The sequence below is a fragment of the Zerene cesonia genome, chromosome 7, assembly GCF_012273895.1.
Source record: "Zerene cesonia ecotype Mississippi chromosome 7, Zerene_cesonia_1.1, whole genome shotgun sequence".
NCBI classification, from domain to species: domain Eukaryota; kingdom Metazoa; phylum Arthropoda; class Insecta; order Lepidoptera; family Pieridae; genus Zerene; species Zerene cesonia.
The window spans coordinates 5724949-5743237 of NC_052108.1; the positions used below are offsets into that span (position 1 = coordinate 5724949).

At 35.3% G+C, this 18289-nt stretch overlaps 1 protein-coding gene across 3 annotated transcripts in view; it reads left to right on the top strand.

Moving 5' to 3' along the window:
• Positions 1-270: 270 nt before the first annotated feature.
• LOC119828154 (methyltransferase-like protein 9) overlaps positions 271-18289 on the top strand; it is a 43101-nt gene continuing 25082 nt past the window's right edge. The window contains exons 1-3 of one of the 3 annotated variants that reach the window (XM_038350246.1): positions 271-342; positions 588-794; positions 14859-15049. In XM_038350246.1, coding sequence (XP_038206174.1) covers positions 340-342; positions 588-794; positions 14859-15049 — 401 coding nt within the window. In that variant the 5' untranslated portion in view covers positions 271-339. Of the gene's footprint in view, positions 795-14858; positions 15050-18289 lie in introns of all 3 variants that reach the window. The other 2 variants (XM_038350247.1, XM_038350245.1) reach the window with 2 other exon arrangements.

The window sequence follows — 18289 nt, forward strand, 5'->3', positions numbered from 1 at the left end:
TTAATATCAATCAAATATTTTTACAAATACTAGCCTGAAGTTATTGAAAAAATATCACAGACTTTCATAAAAGGTCATCAGATCAGGCATCTGCACATAATTTATTTGTTCTATTTTATGGTGCTCAAAACATTTTAATTTTTTTTATTTGAAATTATTCTGTATTGAAAAAGATTTCCGAATAGAAACTTAAGCGGTCTCTCTGAAAACCCTTTTCTTTACACACATGCGCCCTCTATGCTTATCAAGAACATGAGAATGATTCTGAACCTGACATTGACATTTGACATATGATTAAATCTTACTACATTAAACTTTCACCGTATTTTCAAGCAAATAATGGTATTCCATTTAAATTTTTAACTGTTTTTAAATAAACATCTAACATTTATCATAGCAAATAAACTGGACCAAGTTAAAAGTTATGTTAAGGTTATGTTTCTAAGGTATTTGTGCAAACTTGTACAAATTTATTAATGTCAGCATTGTTGTTGTTTTTATCATGTTTTATGATTATTTATGAAGCCTCCTCAATAAATTTCAATTACAATTGTTTAAAAATATTCTCCTTCTCTTATTGTGTAAAGGAATACTCAGAAGTGTGTCCAAAACATGAACATTTCGAAAAAATTGATTGGGAGGTAAGCTTACCATCAGAAAGGAGAATTAGATATGAGGCCATGGCAAGTAACTCTGGATTGAATGGATTATATAGACCGAGAAGTGCTCTGGCTCGTGCGATGTATGAAAAACAACGAAATGATAGATACCTTCAAGAATTTGATCAAAATGAGGTAAGGTCTTAAAGTTATTATTGAAACGTTTATCTAATAAGTCAGCCAACTCGTGTAGACTTCAATTAAAATGTTAAACTCATACTCGAACATTTATTTACTCAATAGACTTCTTATAGAAGTATTTTTGGATCATCATTACATAGTTTTACCATTTACCACTGGTTCGGAGAGTAGTTCTCAGACAAGAGCTGGCAGATTAGGTTTCCTAGGCATTAAGCAATTGCAATTTTTATATACATGTACATGATGCAGAATATAATCACTTAACTGACGGCTGACTGTTTAAGTATTGCCTAAAGTAAAATGGCTATGAGCCTGAAATATGTCGAAAGACCTGGATGTGTCAGAAGTTTAAGTACTATAAATATATGAATTGTTCCTAGATTTACTAAGTGATATGTTACATTAATATATACTCTAATGAGCTTCGCTTTTCTTTATATTCTTGAAATTAGACAAAATAAATAAAAATTTGTATATACAAATAATTATTACTTATCAAGCAACTTCTGTATAACTGTACCATCATAAAATGGATTGTATTTTGAATCCTATAATTTAAGTTTTATGTATCCCATTGTATTGTGTGGCACATAATAGTTAATTCAAAAGAATATGAAACTAATTTCAATACTTTGTTGAACTTGTTAAATATGATTCACGTAAGTTTTTCTGTATGTGTAACTTGAAAATTTTCCAATTTTCTTAAAGACAATCGCACAATGAATAGGTGGGACTTAAATTGTACCTTGAGAAATATTTCAAAATTATGTATTAGAATTTATTCACCTACATATTAAAACAAAACACATAATACATATACTATCTTAATATAATAGAATTTATAAGTTTGATTTTTTTGGGGCAAAAAAGTTAAAAGTTTCATTTATGATACCTTTAGGTTTGGCGAGACAAATTTGTTACACTATCCTCAATAGCTATCACTAGTTCATTATTTATACATGAATATTGGCTTTTATAATGTGAACAATATGAAATGATGGCAAAGTTTTGTATAATGAAATTAGTTTTCCTTTTTGTACTACATCACTACATACACTCCACACTACATACTTTAATAAAGTTGCAGCAGGTGAAAAAAATTGTTTCTATCAGTCCAGTGATTTTTGCATGAAAACGTTACAAACATACAAAAATACAAAAGATTTCACTTTGTTATATTAGTGTTGATAAAAAATGTAAGCAAGTTATTAAATATTCGTTGACTTGATCAAATTTAGAGTTGAAGTCTGTCTGACATTTGGAATGTGATATTTTATTGGTGTTGACGTGAGTGTAGACACATCGGTAATCGCGATAATATCAAAATATTAAAATTTCAGATCATTCATCCCTGCCAATATAATTTAACCTACTGTATGAGTGGGTTGACCCATGTCTAATAGAAAACCAACCAAACTGTTGTATAGTTTTGTCAGACACTCTTTCATATTTAATAAGATTTAAAATAAAAGGAAAGTCTTTGCCCTAGGCAAGGCATAATATAAGCGAGTCGAGTCTCATCCAATGGTTCACAAGGCGCACACGCAATACTCTCACGTGTGGCTCAGTAACGAGGATATATTTGCGTATGAAAAACACGAAATACCTCTGAATTGTGGAGGGAATAAGACATTCAACCCTCTCCTCCCCACACTAGCCACCCACCGACCCTTTTAACTTTCATCTCAGTCGAGTGCTCCGTCCACATACTTTTGTTCTATTTGATCAATGTTATTAAAATGTCGCCGGCTTATAAGATTATACATATCTGACTATCGTTGGATATGTAGGATCTGCGATTACAGAACGCGACTTTTTGGTAAAGTCCAGGAAAGATCATGATGATTGACGCTAATTCACTTTTAATTACACGGTTATTCCGCCAAAATTAAAACTTCCTTTTCATGGGCCTGCTCCTGCCATAATATAGTACGCAGAGATCATAGAAGGCAGGTTTTAAGGCACGCTTTTGAGCTTTTTGTCGACTTTTCTTTACTAATTGCTTATAAGCATATATATAATTTGCCGCCTCCTTGGTACAGTGGTTAACGCGTGAGCGTAGAACCAAGGGGTCCTGGGTTCAATTCCCGGTGGGGACGCACAAAAAAAAAATGTCTCGGTCTGGCAGGACACAGAAGGCTGATCACCTACTTGTCCGTAAAGAAAATCGATCAGTGAAACAGATGTACATCATCTGCCCCATACCCCACTAGGGGACACGGGACTTCACTATATATATAATTTATCGTTTATAGTATTAAAGACCCAAAAAGAAGCATAGGTACACTATAACACCTTCTTTTTCTAATACCTTGATCTTTTTTTCTTTGTGTTAATTTTAAATGGACGAATAAGGATTAAAACCACACGGCATAAACCAGGTTCAATTATAAAACAGTGTTGTGTTCGCGCAGGTCACACGATCGTCAGCGTCGCCCGTAATCACTGCTATCCATTCTGTTAAAACCACCCGGGGTTAAATTAGTTAAGTAGACGCTTCCGTTAATCGTCGGTCGGTCGGTGCCGGCCGGCCGCTCTAAATGGATTAATTTATACTTTATTATTATGAACGAGGACGATTTCGGTGTCATACGAGGATGGAGTGATTGTGTTGTGATTGCTTGCGCTTCCTATGAAGGCATCCTTTATGAAGCGATTCAGCCTCGATTGCGCGCCCATTAAAATCATTTACACATACGGATTACAGCGTGTGGTGGCATGTTTTTGCTACAGCGTTGAAATAAGGTGGACCTGACAAAAGCCTACCTGACAAAAAATATAAGTGATAAAATAACGAGTGTTGTCATAATTGATAACTTTACATGAACAATGTTTATCTCTTAGATTTTTCAAGATTTGGCCTGGGATTTTTAATAATAACTGTTCTTTTCTAATAAATTTTGCTATATAATAGCTAAGTATTAAATTTAAAATACAGCATTGCAATAATTTCCATCGTTTCTATGTAGTTTCTTAAGCACTTGCAACAAAACTAGTCCCGTATAGCAATGCTTTTCATGAAGAATTTCGGTTACAAACGATTTATGAGAAAAATGTAACATATAAAAAGTTACAAAGCGATTACATCAAATGAAATAACAATTCTAGTTACTGCCAATGCTATGTTATATAATGGCGTAACAGCGCAGTCAGAAGTCTAGAGAAAAGTTTGGTCAGTCAACTTGCACATCAACAATCGTCACTACACACAGCAAAGACACCTGAGTCGCCGGGCGCATCGCTCACTGCAATCTGTACATTATTTCTCCATTGTTCGCGTAACGAGTGCTCCTTCCCTCCCCCCCTCTCCCCCCTCGCCTCACACCTCCAAGTTCCCACACCCGGCCCCGGGGCGGTGGGACTTGCTCGCGCCTTTCTTTTATCATTCCTCTCTTTATTTCCGAATGCAAATAATCCTCCACACGTGTGAGAATCGAAACCATTGTTCTCGCCACCCGACCCCACCGGGGACCTTGGTGACGCAATCTTTTTCTTCGCCATTTAGGTAACTCCGAGAACTTATTATGTTACATTTGCCTATTCGGAGTGCATAATTGATAGTCACTAATGGCATTCATTATTTACAAACAAAGTAAAAGTCTCCCGAAACTTATTTTACGCACTTTTTGTAGTTGGTCATAAATAATTAAACGTAATATCCAATATAACTTTATAGACCTTATAAAAATTATACAATGTTTTAGAACATATTTTGAAAAATACGCTACATGAACTTGTTACTTGTTACTGAATTCCTTGTCGATTCGGAGTCCATGTTACCGGTCATTAAAAGTAGATACAAGTCGAAGAAAGTTTCCGTCACGTCTATTTCCGAGGTTTGTTATGAGCGAAGGACAAACACCTCGTTAAGCATTTGCCGGACGGAAGGGTGGAGCGGCGAGATTCCCAAGAAAAAAGCTAAGTGGGAAATCAATACATATTAGGCGCGATATCGGACCGGCCCGTCACTATGATGGATGAACGCACCCAAAGTTTCCGCATCGACTTTAATAATGACAATATACAAATTGACGTCCGCTGACTCTTCGGAAACGCGATAGCGCACTGTCGCCACTCACATTATGTAAACAAACATGAAAAAACGGATCGGTCGCCTTCAATTTTTATAATAGAAATCTCAATTACGGATATGTTTTTTACGTCCCATCTATCATATGGCGTCCTAGAGCCGTGTTGTCAATTGTCGCGCCGAATAATGGCATCGCCTTCGTGACGTCTCAAAGTGCGATATTGGAAGAGATCGACAGGAGGGAGCAAGTCGCGCCTCCACATATTGAAAGCTATTCGGAATTTGCAAATAAATACATGCACACGACGCCAAACCCACCGCGCCTCGCGCATCACTACTACCTTCTAAATTGAAATCGCGTTTGGTGACTGAATTGAAGGTATATGTTTTCTCCTATATAGAAAACTATCTGAATATAATTTGCACGTTTCCATTTTAAAAGGGTCGATGGTAGATTTTTGTATTCTTATCTATTGTCGATAATACTACTTTAGAACGCTTTTGTAGTCTCCTCTACTCCAACATCATAATTCAAATTACGTGCAATGCTATTTATGGTTTGTGAAAACCACGCAGTCCAACATAGGAACAATAACATAGGACAGCTTTTTGCGACGCACCCACCTGGGACAAGCCAACCCTATCTCGTTTGCTTTGCAATACATTAACTCATATATAAGAGCGGTATCATGTATCACCCCCAACGTATTTATATACATAGAACATCTTATCTAATCATTTACTTATAATATCTGAAATCGATTTTGTCTAATTTAACCTTATCCATGATGTTTAATGCTTCCTCATCGTATAGTCTTACATGAGATTAAGTCGGGGTAGTTGAAAGCTTCGAGTGTGGGGGGGGAGTGTATTTATGTCACCTCTGGGACATAGCGCTCGCCCCTCCCAATTATACCGCAGTAAAAGTCATAAAAAGACACCCGAAGTTTTTACACGAACCTAGAAGAGGCTCACGCGAAATTAAGAGGGGCGCCGAAATGTAAGATGAGCATGAATCTTTTATAAGACCAGATGATGGTGGCCCGTTTATGATATCTAACCGTGGATAATGCTCACGCTGCACGCGTTGTTTGCCTTGAATCATTGATGAGCCGCCTTTAATACTACCACAAGCAACATCAAATAATTAATTACCTTCTTTCAAGCTGATGACTATTTCACGGTCTCAGGCGGCCGGAATGTAATCACGTTCTCGCATTGTTTATATTAGCCTCGGGCGTGCAGCAAATATTTTAATTTTCCATCACAAAAAGTTATGTAATACCTTTTATTGCGAGCTACAATCTGTTTTAATGTACGAAACAACCAAAGTACAGTGAATAAATACGTATCTGCATAATTTGCGTAATATCGAAACTTTTGGCTGTTTCGCATTTCGTTCGTGGCATTTGCTCGGTAACATTAAATAATAATTACACATTGTTCGAGATTAACTAATATTGTGTTTAAATATTAAATCAAGTTTTTCAATGCGCGGTCGTAAATATACGTTTTATTTAATGCAATTTATGTTCGCAAAAGCAGGTCGAAAACGAGCTGCGAGCTGGTTAACTCAGCGATTTCAGCGTTTTGTGTACGCTTGTATGAAACAATACATTCTCACGTTTAATTTCTTTCGGCTTTCAATTGATTCTTTTACGAGTGTGTTTATTGAGCTCTCGCAAATGCAAAATACCAATTGCTTATTATTTTCGTGATGCGATATTCGTACATTTGGCCTAATATATTGCATTTAAATAATTTAATGATTTCCTTCTTGTCAAAGAACATTTTCTAAATAACAACCATATTTCTGAAGGCTAGGAAACATTAATTATAATTACCTACTATCTCACAATGCCGTATAATGTGTTCGATGCACCCAAAGCAAATAAGATAAATGCATACCTGGACTCGATTCGTTGTATAATTCATATTGGAAACACTTATTTTAACACGCAGAACTATCCTCGTTCTATTGTAAACGTTATTTAATGTCGCTATAGATACATTAAAAAGTATAATAAGGTACTTGGAAGCTTAGTAATCAATTTAAAGTGTAATATATTTACCTTTATTTATATCCCTCTGAAAATTATTTATAACAGCCGAGTGAATATATGATTTTGCCTCGGCGAGAAATTATAATAGCGCTCTTATTTTACGTTTATATATTATTGCGTTTATAATATAATCGAGTTTTAGGCCACAAGTTCTCAAAAGTAAATACCGCGTACCTATTATAGCACGAAATCGAATGCATTCAAAGCTCGATATGACAATAAAAGGTAGCAGTAGGTAACGGTTGTGTTACGTATGGCGGTTGTCGTGTAGTCACATCGTAAAGTTTGAATGGGAGCGAGGTGTCACGCTCGATCCGCACAGCCCTCGTCGCTTCGAGTCAGGAGATCCTGTGCGTGCCTGACCGGCCTCCGGTCGCAGCTAATATGATTATGACAGAGCTACGTGCCGCTGCTTCGGGGATCCTTACACAAATATTCATTAATCTTTCACGGTCCGACGTCCTGCGATGGAGATTTAATCAGATTAAGGATCATCTTTTTGCGGGAAAATCGTGGACCCTTTGTTGCTACTCGCCCGTCGCACTTTTGTGTTGAATTTATGATAGACGATGTTCGCTCTGAATGTAAATTACTGTGTACGGAATAGTATTACGTTAGATGACATTCTTTAGTAGGTAAGTAAAATGCAAGCACATGCCTCCATCTGTATATAGACGGCTGTTAGACGGCTGCGGCCCGTGAAGCGGGTGACCTCGCCATGCAGTCTGCTACGGTACAAACATCTCGATCCCGCGCGTAATGCGGATAACACATGTTACTAAAACATTTTTAAATTAGTGGCTGTATAGAGACCATAAATATGCGCGATTATCCAAAAATGTTTACACTTAAATGGCCGGAGTCCGTTTGATTCATAGATAGGACGCGGAAAGTCGTATAAAAAGTAGAATTAACCGCGGCGAAACGCGCGTAAAATTATTTTACCATTGTATGCAAATCGACGCCGCTGTGATTATTTTATTTCCTAAGAGCCTCGGTATATAAATCTTGGGTAAAAAACGAAACAGGCTGCAGAACATTTCTTAGTTGATATGTTTTGTTCTTAAATGAACTTAACATTTTAAATATTTTATTACCGCTCACGTCTATTATTATCACGTGTTTGTAAATAAAACTTATCAAATAATAGCATACAAAACTAAGTATGTGACTCGATATAATAATCGGTAGTACTTAATTTGATATCCGCCATGTTGATTTCAAAACTCATTTATTAAGGCGACGCCTCACATCGGTCTAATGAAAGCCGCGCAAAAACATCGCGTCGCTCGGAATGTGTCACCGACGCGCTCTGGGACGTATACAGACTATAAAAATACCGACGAGCCAGCCTCTATCCCTCGCAGTTTCTTTTACAATCAATTCGATCAACAACCGTTCAACTGCTTGGATATTTTCGTGTTGTGACGTCACGTTTTGTGGTACAGTTTGAAATTAAATTGTTGACGCTATTTGTAAATAGAGAGAAAACATTTTTAAATTTTGAAGAACTTTTAATGAAATTAAGAGAAAATGGAAGTAACGCTGTGTATAAGTACACTTAAACAATGTTATGCAAAACCAATTAGCTAGCATTACCTATAACTCCATCTGAGTTGTGTAAAAACCAATTAAATACATTTTATTTAATAAATTTCATTGCTTAAATATGCTAGAACATTTGATTGCTAAAGGGGGATCATAGGTCCCAATATGTCGATAAAAACAGGCCCGAATTCCGTCCCATTGCTTTATATTCTCATTTATTTATATTTTTCAAATATAAAATAATAAATAATTTTATAATGTATCATCAATCGCGTTATCTCGTTAAAATTTAAATACAATGTTTATATAAAGTCTGATTTATAAAATAATAAATATAAATAGTTCAACTATTAGATTTAAAGCAATACACTTCAAAAACCATCTAAATCAAGGTGAAATGCAAAATAATATTTAAAAAAAAAACCTTAAGTAATCCGACCTTTTGCACACCCAAAGAAAATAAAATCATCAACGAAATTATCATTTATCTAACATGAATCACCTAATTCTGATGTAAAACCGTTTACTATAAAGCAATATACTCGATTTTTTTATTTCTATATCCTGAGAAATGACTCATTTCAAGTTAATCGTCAAATAAAAATCACCTAGAATTAGTAGTAATTATAGGGTTTATTTAACTGGACATAGTTATCTAGTTACACTAGCCACGCGCCCGGTTTCGCCCGTGGTACATATATAGCAGGGATCCATGGGTGAAAAAAAATTGCAATCGGTTCAGTTAATCCTGAGATTGAGCGCGTGCAAACAAACAAGCAAACTCTTTTTCTTATTAGTGTATATTAATGTAAATACATGTCATTTGGTACATAGCTAAGTAACTAAGATATTATAATGAATTATACTAGTTGTGCCATGCCACGCTTCACCGCGAACATTATGGTTTCACGTATGAGATACTAGCTGCGCCCCGCGGTTTCACCCGCGTAAGTCCATATCCCGTAGAAATATCGGGATAAAAAGTTGCCTATATGTTATTTCAGGTGTCCAGCTGTCTACGTACCAAGTTTCATTGCAATCGGTTCATCGGTTAGTTTTTGCGTGAAAGAGCAACAAACACACACACGTCTTTACAAACTTTCACATTTATAATATTAGTAGGATGAGAAAATTAAGATACAAATAATCGTTAAAACTGGTTGTATCAAGTTAAATAGAAGCTTAATCAAAGCAGAACTCATTGACGTTCTCAACATATTAACTCAAAGAAGCCAGAAAACTCCTTATATGCGAATTTAAATGTTAGAGTATTAAGTAACCGGCAATTTCGAAGGATCTTGGCATCGATTTTTTGCCAGTAGCGTTAATTCGAGTGGACAATGGGTATCGCGAGCGGATCGAGCCCTCAAAGTAGCGTGAGCTCATTTAATTGACCACAATTCACTTAATTCAAGCCATACGATATATAAAACTGTTCGCAAGTAATTAGTTGGAAAAATATTGAGTATACCCTCGAATATATCTGGATTTGGTAATTGTGTACGGTTTAAATGAATTGACAAAGTTATGTATCAGATGTTGTGCTGCGCAGACGCAGCTACTTATGTAGTAGTTATGTACCATTGCCATGTAGAGCATCGATCTAATTTGTAATCAATTATTAGTTCAAACTGTGAGCTTTTATCGAGTAGATTTTAGTTATAAGTTCTAAGAGACATGAAAGTGACCCGCATGAATTTGTTATAAAACCTCTTAACGCTTGGATACTCGGATCGGACAGATATGAAATGCAGGATGGCGAGGCTGGCAACTCCCATCGATAATGTCAAAGTTTGTGTAGATCAGAATAAAGTTTAGAACAGACCGGCTTACACCTCGTATGTGGCACGAGACATGGTCTTCTGAACGCCTTGCACTTGTCGATAGCTGTCTTAAAAATGCATGTTTGTTACGCCCTAGTGACTTCAAATATCGCCATGGTGCTTTCACAACGTATTTTTCATAGACTATTATATTATGCATTCATAGGTATAGTAAGCGTAAGTCATCTACTTTAAAATGAGAGTTTTTATGTTGCATTTTATGTTTATATGTATGTATGTTGCATTTTTTCATTAAATTTACATTATTTCTACACAGAACAACTATATTTAAAATCTGTAATCAACAAAAAAGAAGAACAAAGTTAACTGTACATTTTACAAAAATACGCTCGACCCCAATCCGTTTTTGTGTAACTGTAATTGATTTGATTTCTTTGTTTACAATTTACATAGATCGCTGTTACAACGCTCGAGTGGTGAAATGTGCGATGTTACAAAACAAAAACAATGGATTCAATTATCCCAAATGTTAATTCTGTTGGCCAACAAGATTAATCTTTGATTAAAATAATTCTCGAACGTTCTAAAGTCAGTAACGCGGAAATAATAGTGGGAGTGAATTCTAATGGTATTTCAGGTGGGGGTCACGTAGCGTCATAAATCGTATCCCTCGATAGAACAATTAAAAGACGAGCATAAAACAATTATGCAATAGTAGCCCTCCGGCTCCGCGTGATGCTATAGATTAAATCGCAGACGCGTCACTGGGGCGCAGAGATGAAGCTAAACTCGCTCTGCTAATACAATTAAATTATTTAAAAGTCTAGGCTAAATTGATTTTTACATGTGATATGGTAAATGATGAATCTAGACGAGGTTCGCACTTTTTTCATAATATTTTAAAGTCGATTTGTTATTTTTGGTTTTGAATTTTCATATCAGAAATATTATCTCATAAAATGTTTTATCGCTGTTATCTTAGTCCTACGCCTTAAAAATAGTAAATATCTAAATACCTTACTAGTAGACGTAATTATGATTTTGACCTAATCAATTTTCATAGAAAATTATCGTGACCGTCGAATGTTACACACTCTGCCCAAATATGTATAATCTTTGATACAGCCGTAAGGTGTCGAAACAGAAATCAATTATGTATGTATTTATAAAGCAAGAGTATCTTATCTCGTGGTAGCATTGTCGAGTAATATTAGAATTCAATTGTTTTATGGCTATAAGTCTTTGCAATTCTTAATTGAGATGGCAGACGTTGAGGCTTCGGGCTAGGCGGATGTTTATTAATAATCAATGGTGATCACTGGTGTGATTTATTTATAAATTTATTGTGCTACACTTTGTTATTATTTAAGCTTACTTTGCATTGAAATATATTGATTTCTTACAAATTTATCGCGAACAAGTAAAATACTTATTGATGATAGTTTTTACGTTACACGAGACAGTCGACGTCACGTATCTCCAAAATTATAATAATTGTGATACAATCTAGTATTTAAAGTAACCCGTATTTAATTTGAATATATTCTAGTCACGTGATGTAAGCTATACAACATTGTGTTCGAGCTAAGTGGCGCATAGGATCCCGGTGGATTTGGCCGTAAGCGGCTCGGGAGCTTGTTTGCTCGGCGCTCCATTAAAATGGGATCAGTCGGATGCAGATTGCCTGGACTCTGCGATCACGCAGAGCCAAGATAGGTTCTGCGATCTTATGTAATTTATGTATGTGGAGAAGGCTGACGTTCCTATTTTATTGTTACATTTAGACGATCTCTAATCATAACTGACCAACTATATAAAATTAAAAATTATCGCCGTCCAAGAGCAAGATTTACTGTCAACAAGTCGGTATCAAACAAATCCCTACACAAGATGCGGTTGCGATTGCAGTGTAAAAATGCCAATAAATTGACGTGACAAATTGTTAAATTGGCCTTTAAAAGAAATATGACTTGCATTCAGGATTGAGTCACAATATGTCGGCAGTAGTCATTAGCGGTTCGCACACCGCCATTTATTTCGCACATTTAAATGAGAATTAATCCGGCATTGTGCTCAAAGTTAATACTCCGCTTCGTATTGACAATATGCTCGGTCTTTGATTCATTAGTAGCGAGGCGAACGACCGCTGCATAAAGGATCTGCATCCATCCATTCGTTCCGTCAATGCACCTCCGTTGACCTTCGCGCTAACGAGTCATCTTAGGATAATGATCACACTCAAAGACTACGAATGACAAGGAAATAAACACAAGTATAAAGCCATTTATGTTTTCTTTCGCTATTGATTCTATTAGACGGCGCATTTCTAAGGACACAGGTCTGTGTAGAGAGAGGATGCAATTTATTATTAAAAGAAATACCATGTTTTTTTTAAATCTATAAAGGATGATTACGTAAAAACTAAGATTTGCTAAGAAATTTTAATATATCATGTTTCCTCTATGTGACCCGTTGACCAATTCGCCAAATCGCTAACCCACATAACATAAATAAGAATCATTCGTCCTCGATAAGTCGTCGGGTTGAATAAATCATCCGCGATTTGTCTTCTTTAACAGGTAGATTTTTAAAATGTGGAAATTGTTATTCATGCAAATCTAGCTTTACACGAGCTGAAATTGAATGCTAAACACGATTCTCATAAATAATAGAGGCGGGAGCCTCTGTTCTACATAAATATCGTTCAAAAACAAAAACACGGAAGTCATATTCGTAATAGATCGTCATCTATATTTGTAGAAATGTAGGTTTTAGGCGTTGGCTTTAGCTTAATCTGCATTTGTGTGCCTTTAAATAGACTGTGACTATAATGACTGGCACACATTGATCCTGCTGATTAGGTGTTACTAATTAACATGGATAGTTTTACTGCTATAGTTTCTCATCATGATTTGTATACAATAATTTAGTCCCTAAAAGGCTGATCTTAACAATTGAATACTTTTTTTTAATTGGAATATCATTTTAATATATTTGTAAAATAATTTCAACGACAATCACTTAATGCAGTTAATGCATAAAGCAACTCGAGCCCATCTCATAACAGAAAAAAATTAAGCTATGATAGTCGTTTGTCATAAGAAAATCTACTACGTATACTCTTAAATAAATCAAAGAAACATAAAAGGACGCACAATCGTTAGCGTTACATTAGCTTATTGACTACGCTAGGAATAATAAAAAATTAGATCAGTCTTCACGGCAAGTCTAAACAGTGGAATATTATGAATAACTTCGGCATTCAAAATTTTCCACAATTTGTATTCTATCTCGAGTATTCCCCTCGTCGGGTCCCGTAGTTCCCGATGCAAGTCATTTTAAATGCAAAGACGGCGCATTGCATAATCACCGATGTGATTCTCTATCGGTATTCACTTCTTATTAAACATTTATTTTACTCCATTTTTATTTACAGTATTGCCCACTTAAACATTCGGCTAATGCATCTAGGCTATAGTTATTATTCATCCGAATAATATTTATCAACAATGGGAACCTAAAACGTAATAAAACTAATTTACAATTCTGTCTCACGTCGGAAATGCCGAATCAATTTTAAAATAAGCTTTAGAATAGATCAAACCCGCACGGTCGTTATCTTAATGAACATAAATTTAATTAAATTATTTATAATTACATATAGGTGCGTAGATTAACTCAAGATAAAATAACAGTAGCCGCGTCAATGGTCATTAATTTACAACTCCGAGAAAAGTGGAACGTCTTATCAATTTTTTCTTATATTCAGAAGCCAGCTTCGATTTGATTTTAATATAAAGACAGATCGGGCATTAATTAAGTTGGCTTGATGAGTTCGTGGCGTCCCTCGCCCGCCGTCATTACGGCTACATGTAGAGGCGAGAAGTTTTTTTAATTCGTTATTATTCTCTGGCGTAAAGAAATGTTAATTCGAGGCGGCGTGAAATTAACAGCCGCCGCATTGCCCTTTGTGGAGTCGGCGGCTGACTTAAACACACAACGAGTGACGAGCTTTCATACAACTCTTATAATTTGCACTTCATTACGGCTTTTTATATTAGATTCTCGAAGCGAACGGTTGTGGCACATCAATTTGTGATTGTGCATTACGTTCGCTTATTTGTCGCGTTCAATGCGTTAATGAAGCAATCTTGCATATTATGTTGTACGATCGGTTATATTGCAGGATTGTCTATTTAACATTTCTATTGTTTCATTTTTAACGACTTCGAGCAGAATGCTGTATATTTGAACATACTCAATGAACAATGTGTTATTGTATTTATAGTGTTTTGTCTGCAAACAGCAGTTTGCATTTTTTTCAAATATATTTTTTAAACAGCGATTAGGGCATGAACATTTCGAATAACGTTAAAGACAAGTAGGTAATCACTACATAGTATAAAACAAAGTCGCTTTCTTTGTCCCTATGTCCCTTTATATGCTTTAATCTTTAAAACTGCGTAACGAATTTTGATGGGTTTTTTTAATAGATAGAGTGATTCAATGGGAAGGTTTATATGTATAATAACATATATTAAACTACTCTTACTTAACGCGTGCGAAGCCGCGGACAATAGCTAGTAAGTTATATACACATTTCGTAATGCCCTAACAACATGGTTTGTTACAGTGGTACCAAGTCGACAAGAACCAGCTACCCCCAGAGGCGCAAGAGAAGTTCATTCAGCTGCACCCCGATAAAGAGACACAAGAGTTCCTCACCACCTCTGTGGACAAATCCTCGTGGGTCTGGACGCAGCTGTGGTACATCCTGGCCAAGTCCTTCCTGAGGCATTTCTGGACTACAACTGATATTAATGGGTAAGAGCTTTAGTAATAATAACTGTTCTTTGCATCTTTTACTTTCCGCATTGGTCAGTTTTGATCTCCATTATAAATTAAGGTTAAAGTTTTTTTTTATTTTTATAAAATAGCCTTTTTATAACATAGCAGGCAACTAAGTTGGTGGTTCACCTGATGGTAAGTGATCACCAACGCTCATGAACATTTGCAGACGTAGGGCCGCTGTGAAAGCAAAGCCTGCTTTTAATGAATAACGGAAAGAAAAAACTATTGACAACGGGAATAGCTTACCTCCGTAGTCCCTGCCCTAATACGTATGAAAATCTTCATAGGTTCAAAGACACAAAAACATAAATATTGATACAAAATTGCGTCCTGGCTACGAACTATCTCTGTCATTGTCATAACTACGAATTACCAAAAAAAACTGTTTCAACAGCATTTCAACAGCATTCAAAGTATGAAAGATACGAAACTAAAAATAGGCGCAGGTCACAACAAGTATGTAAACCTGAGTCGGACTATTTATAGAACAAGTGACAGATATGCAGACGCGCTACTTTGTAACTTGGCATTAAGGTAACTGCGATTGTATCTTGCATCTCATATTCATATCTCTATGCTTTATTAGAATGTATTTGTCAAGACTCGAGTGTCTGTTGACAACAAAATAATTTATATTTTAAATGACATTCAATGTGAACAAGAAGATATTTATAAATAAATTGATTCCATTAGCTGTAGCTAAAACGAGACATAAAGATTAATAAAATATAATAGTTTAAAAAAACTAAAAAACACGCTTTAACAAAAATCATATTTTGCAAATTGAAAACTGGAATAATTTTATCAAATTAGTGTATTGTCATCGGTCCTCAGTAAATCTACAAAGTTTGAACGAAATCTGGCCGTTTAAAGTGGGTCAAAATCGCGCCTAAAGAAGTCGGTTACAAACAAACAAACATACAAACAAACATACAAACAAACATACAAACAAACATACAAACATACAGGTGAAGCTAATAAGAAGCGTGTAAAAATAGTAAATTTTCAGAATAAACCGTAGTAACAGTACAGAAATAAACCGAATATAAAAATAGAATAGTCGATACTAAATCTTCAGTTTGTTGTATAAAATGTGGGTTAACGCGATACTGTATTCACAACGCACAAATTAAATGTGTACTGTATTTTAAGTTTGACAAGATTTAAAAATTTCCATACAACACCATTAAATATTGATGAAGCAAATTATACATACAGTTATAAATAAGTAAACGATACCAAGGCAACTAGAGTATCCATACAAATCCAATCAGATAAAATGAATTGAGTTTAAAACTAACGAATGATTTCTTTTACAAACGATGAATTGCCATTTGAATCACGACAATGGGGCATTATTAAGTTCGTCCAGATTCGTCCAATTACGCCAATTACAATATCCCTGTAGATATTTATGTATGTACGAGTGTATTATTTCCTCATCCATTGTGTCGTATCTGCACAAATTAACTAATTCGAATCGACACTAGTGTTGACCTGTAGAGATATCGATAAAATCATGGCAATGATTTATCTATATCATGTCGTTACATAACTATAGATTCTGATAATAACTTCGATTAGACTGAATAGACGTGAGTAAAGAACTGAAATATTTCGGTTTATATTAAGCTTATTAAATTTCTTAATACAATTTGCTTGTGAACCATGTAGTGTAAACACTATGTTTAGATACATTATATAAAATTATACAGCTAAATATTATCTGTATTATATTACGTCTAACTATGCAATCGTTTTACGTTAATTTTGTCAAAATATTCAACAATAATTTCATAAGCACCATCAATCCTAGCTCACAACATTTGGTTATCGAACCGTCACCGCAAAGAACGTCCATCGATATCGACGTTTAATTAAAATCGTACATACAACACTAGCGTCCGGGGCGGCCTGTGAACACTGAGCAGATCGCCGTGCGGGTGTCTATAGCCGGCCACTAATAAATAATTTAAACAAATTGACGGATGAGATTTACTCATTGACTGCTTCCGTCTCTCAATTACCTACGCTTTATTTATCACTTGCTACTGATCGAGAGACTCGAGCCGATGCGCAGGAGCATTACAATCGAACTACCCCGCACCAAGCGTTGCGAGGCGATTAAATGCGATCATTACTGACAGTAATTAATTTTGAAAATGTTCATTGGCTGTTCAGTGCAAGTGAGTTGGTAACCCAATTGAACTAAAGACTGCCAATCAATGTGGTAATTGTGTTCGAATTATGAACTAAATTGCATAAATATAGATGAAATTTACTTAGTGGTTATCAGAAATATAGCCTTTAAAATTTAAACTTCTTGCAGGTTGGTTTTAGAAAGGGACGGAAAAAGTTAAAAGTACAATTGTTGGATAAATAAAGACAAAGGAAGCCATATCGAAATAGAGTTTTCCAATTAACTGCCATTTCTATCTGCGTAACCTTTTGCTATCTTCCACCATTAAACCCAACGTAACGTTAGATGGTAAACCAATTTGATCCAAACTGTACGACGCACGCCCATACTCTTTAGTAATACGTTGACCTCATTATTCGAACACTAAAGCAATTTAAACTATATTCGAGATAATTGATTTACTAGAGTTTGTTAGCACTGTATTGTCAGATAATTAGTTTAAGCTATATCTCTAGGTTCGAGCTTGGACTATAGCAGCACTGTGATTAAATCACTTACGATAGGATTAATAGGCAAAGATGATACTTTGAATTGAGCAGTTCAACGAAAATATGAAAATAATATTTCTCTATCAAAAACACTCCATTCATATGATTCGAAACACAGAAATGCTTGCGTCTCTTCAGATATTGAAAACACAATAAATCAAATAACGAATACACAAATTGAGAATAAATTAATTTGAACATTTACACCGGAAAAGTCAATAGCGTCCGAAGCGAGAGTTCATTGAGTCATTTATCCTAACTATAGGCGCAATGATTAATATCCCGGATATTTTGCTTAAGGGGAGCTAATAACAACGTCATAGCGGCTTCCTGGGCAACAAACACCAATCATCGGCTAGTGGCCATTCGATTTCACTTTGCACATATATACATACTCCTATGTATAATTATGTTAAATGTCTTTATTTCCAGGGTATGTTTATTCATACTAATTTTATTTTGAATCGTGTTTCTTAGTGAAAGGTGTAAGAGCTAGTAATCATTTGAATACACTGTCTTTATTCA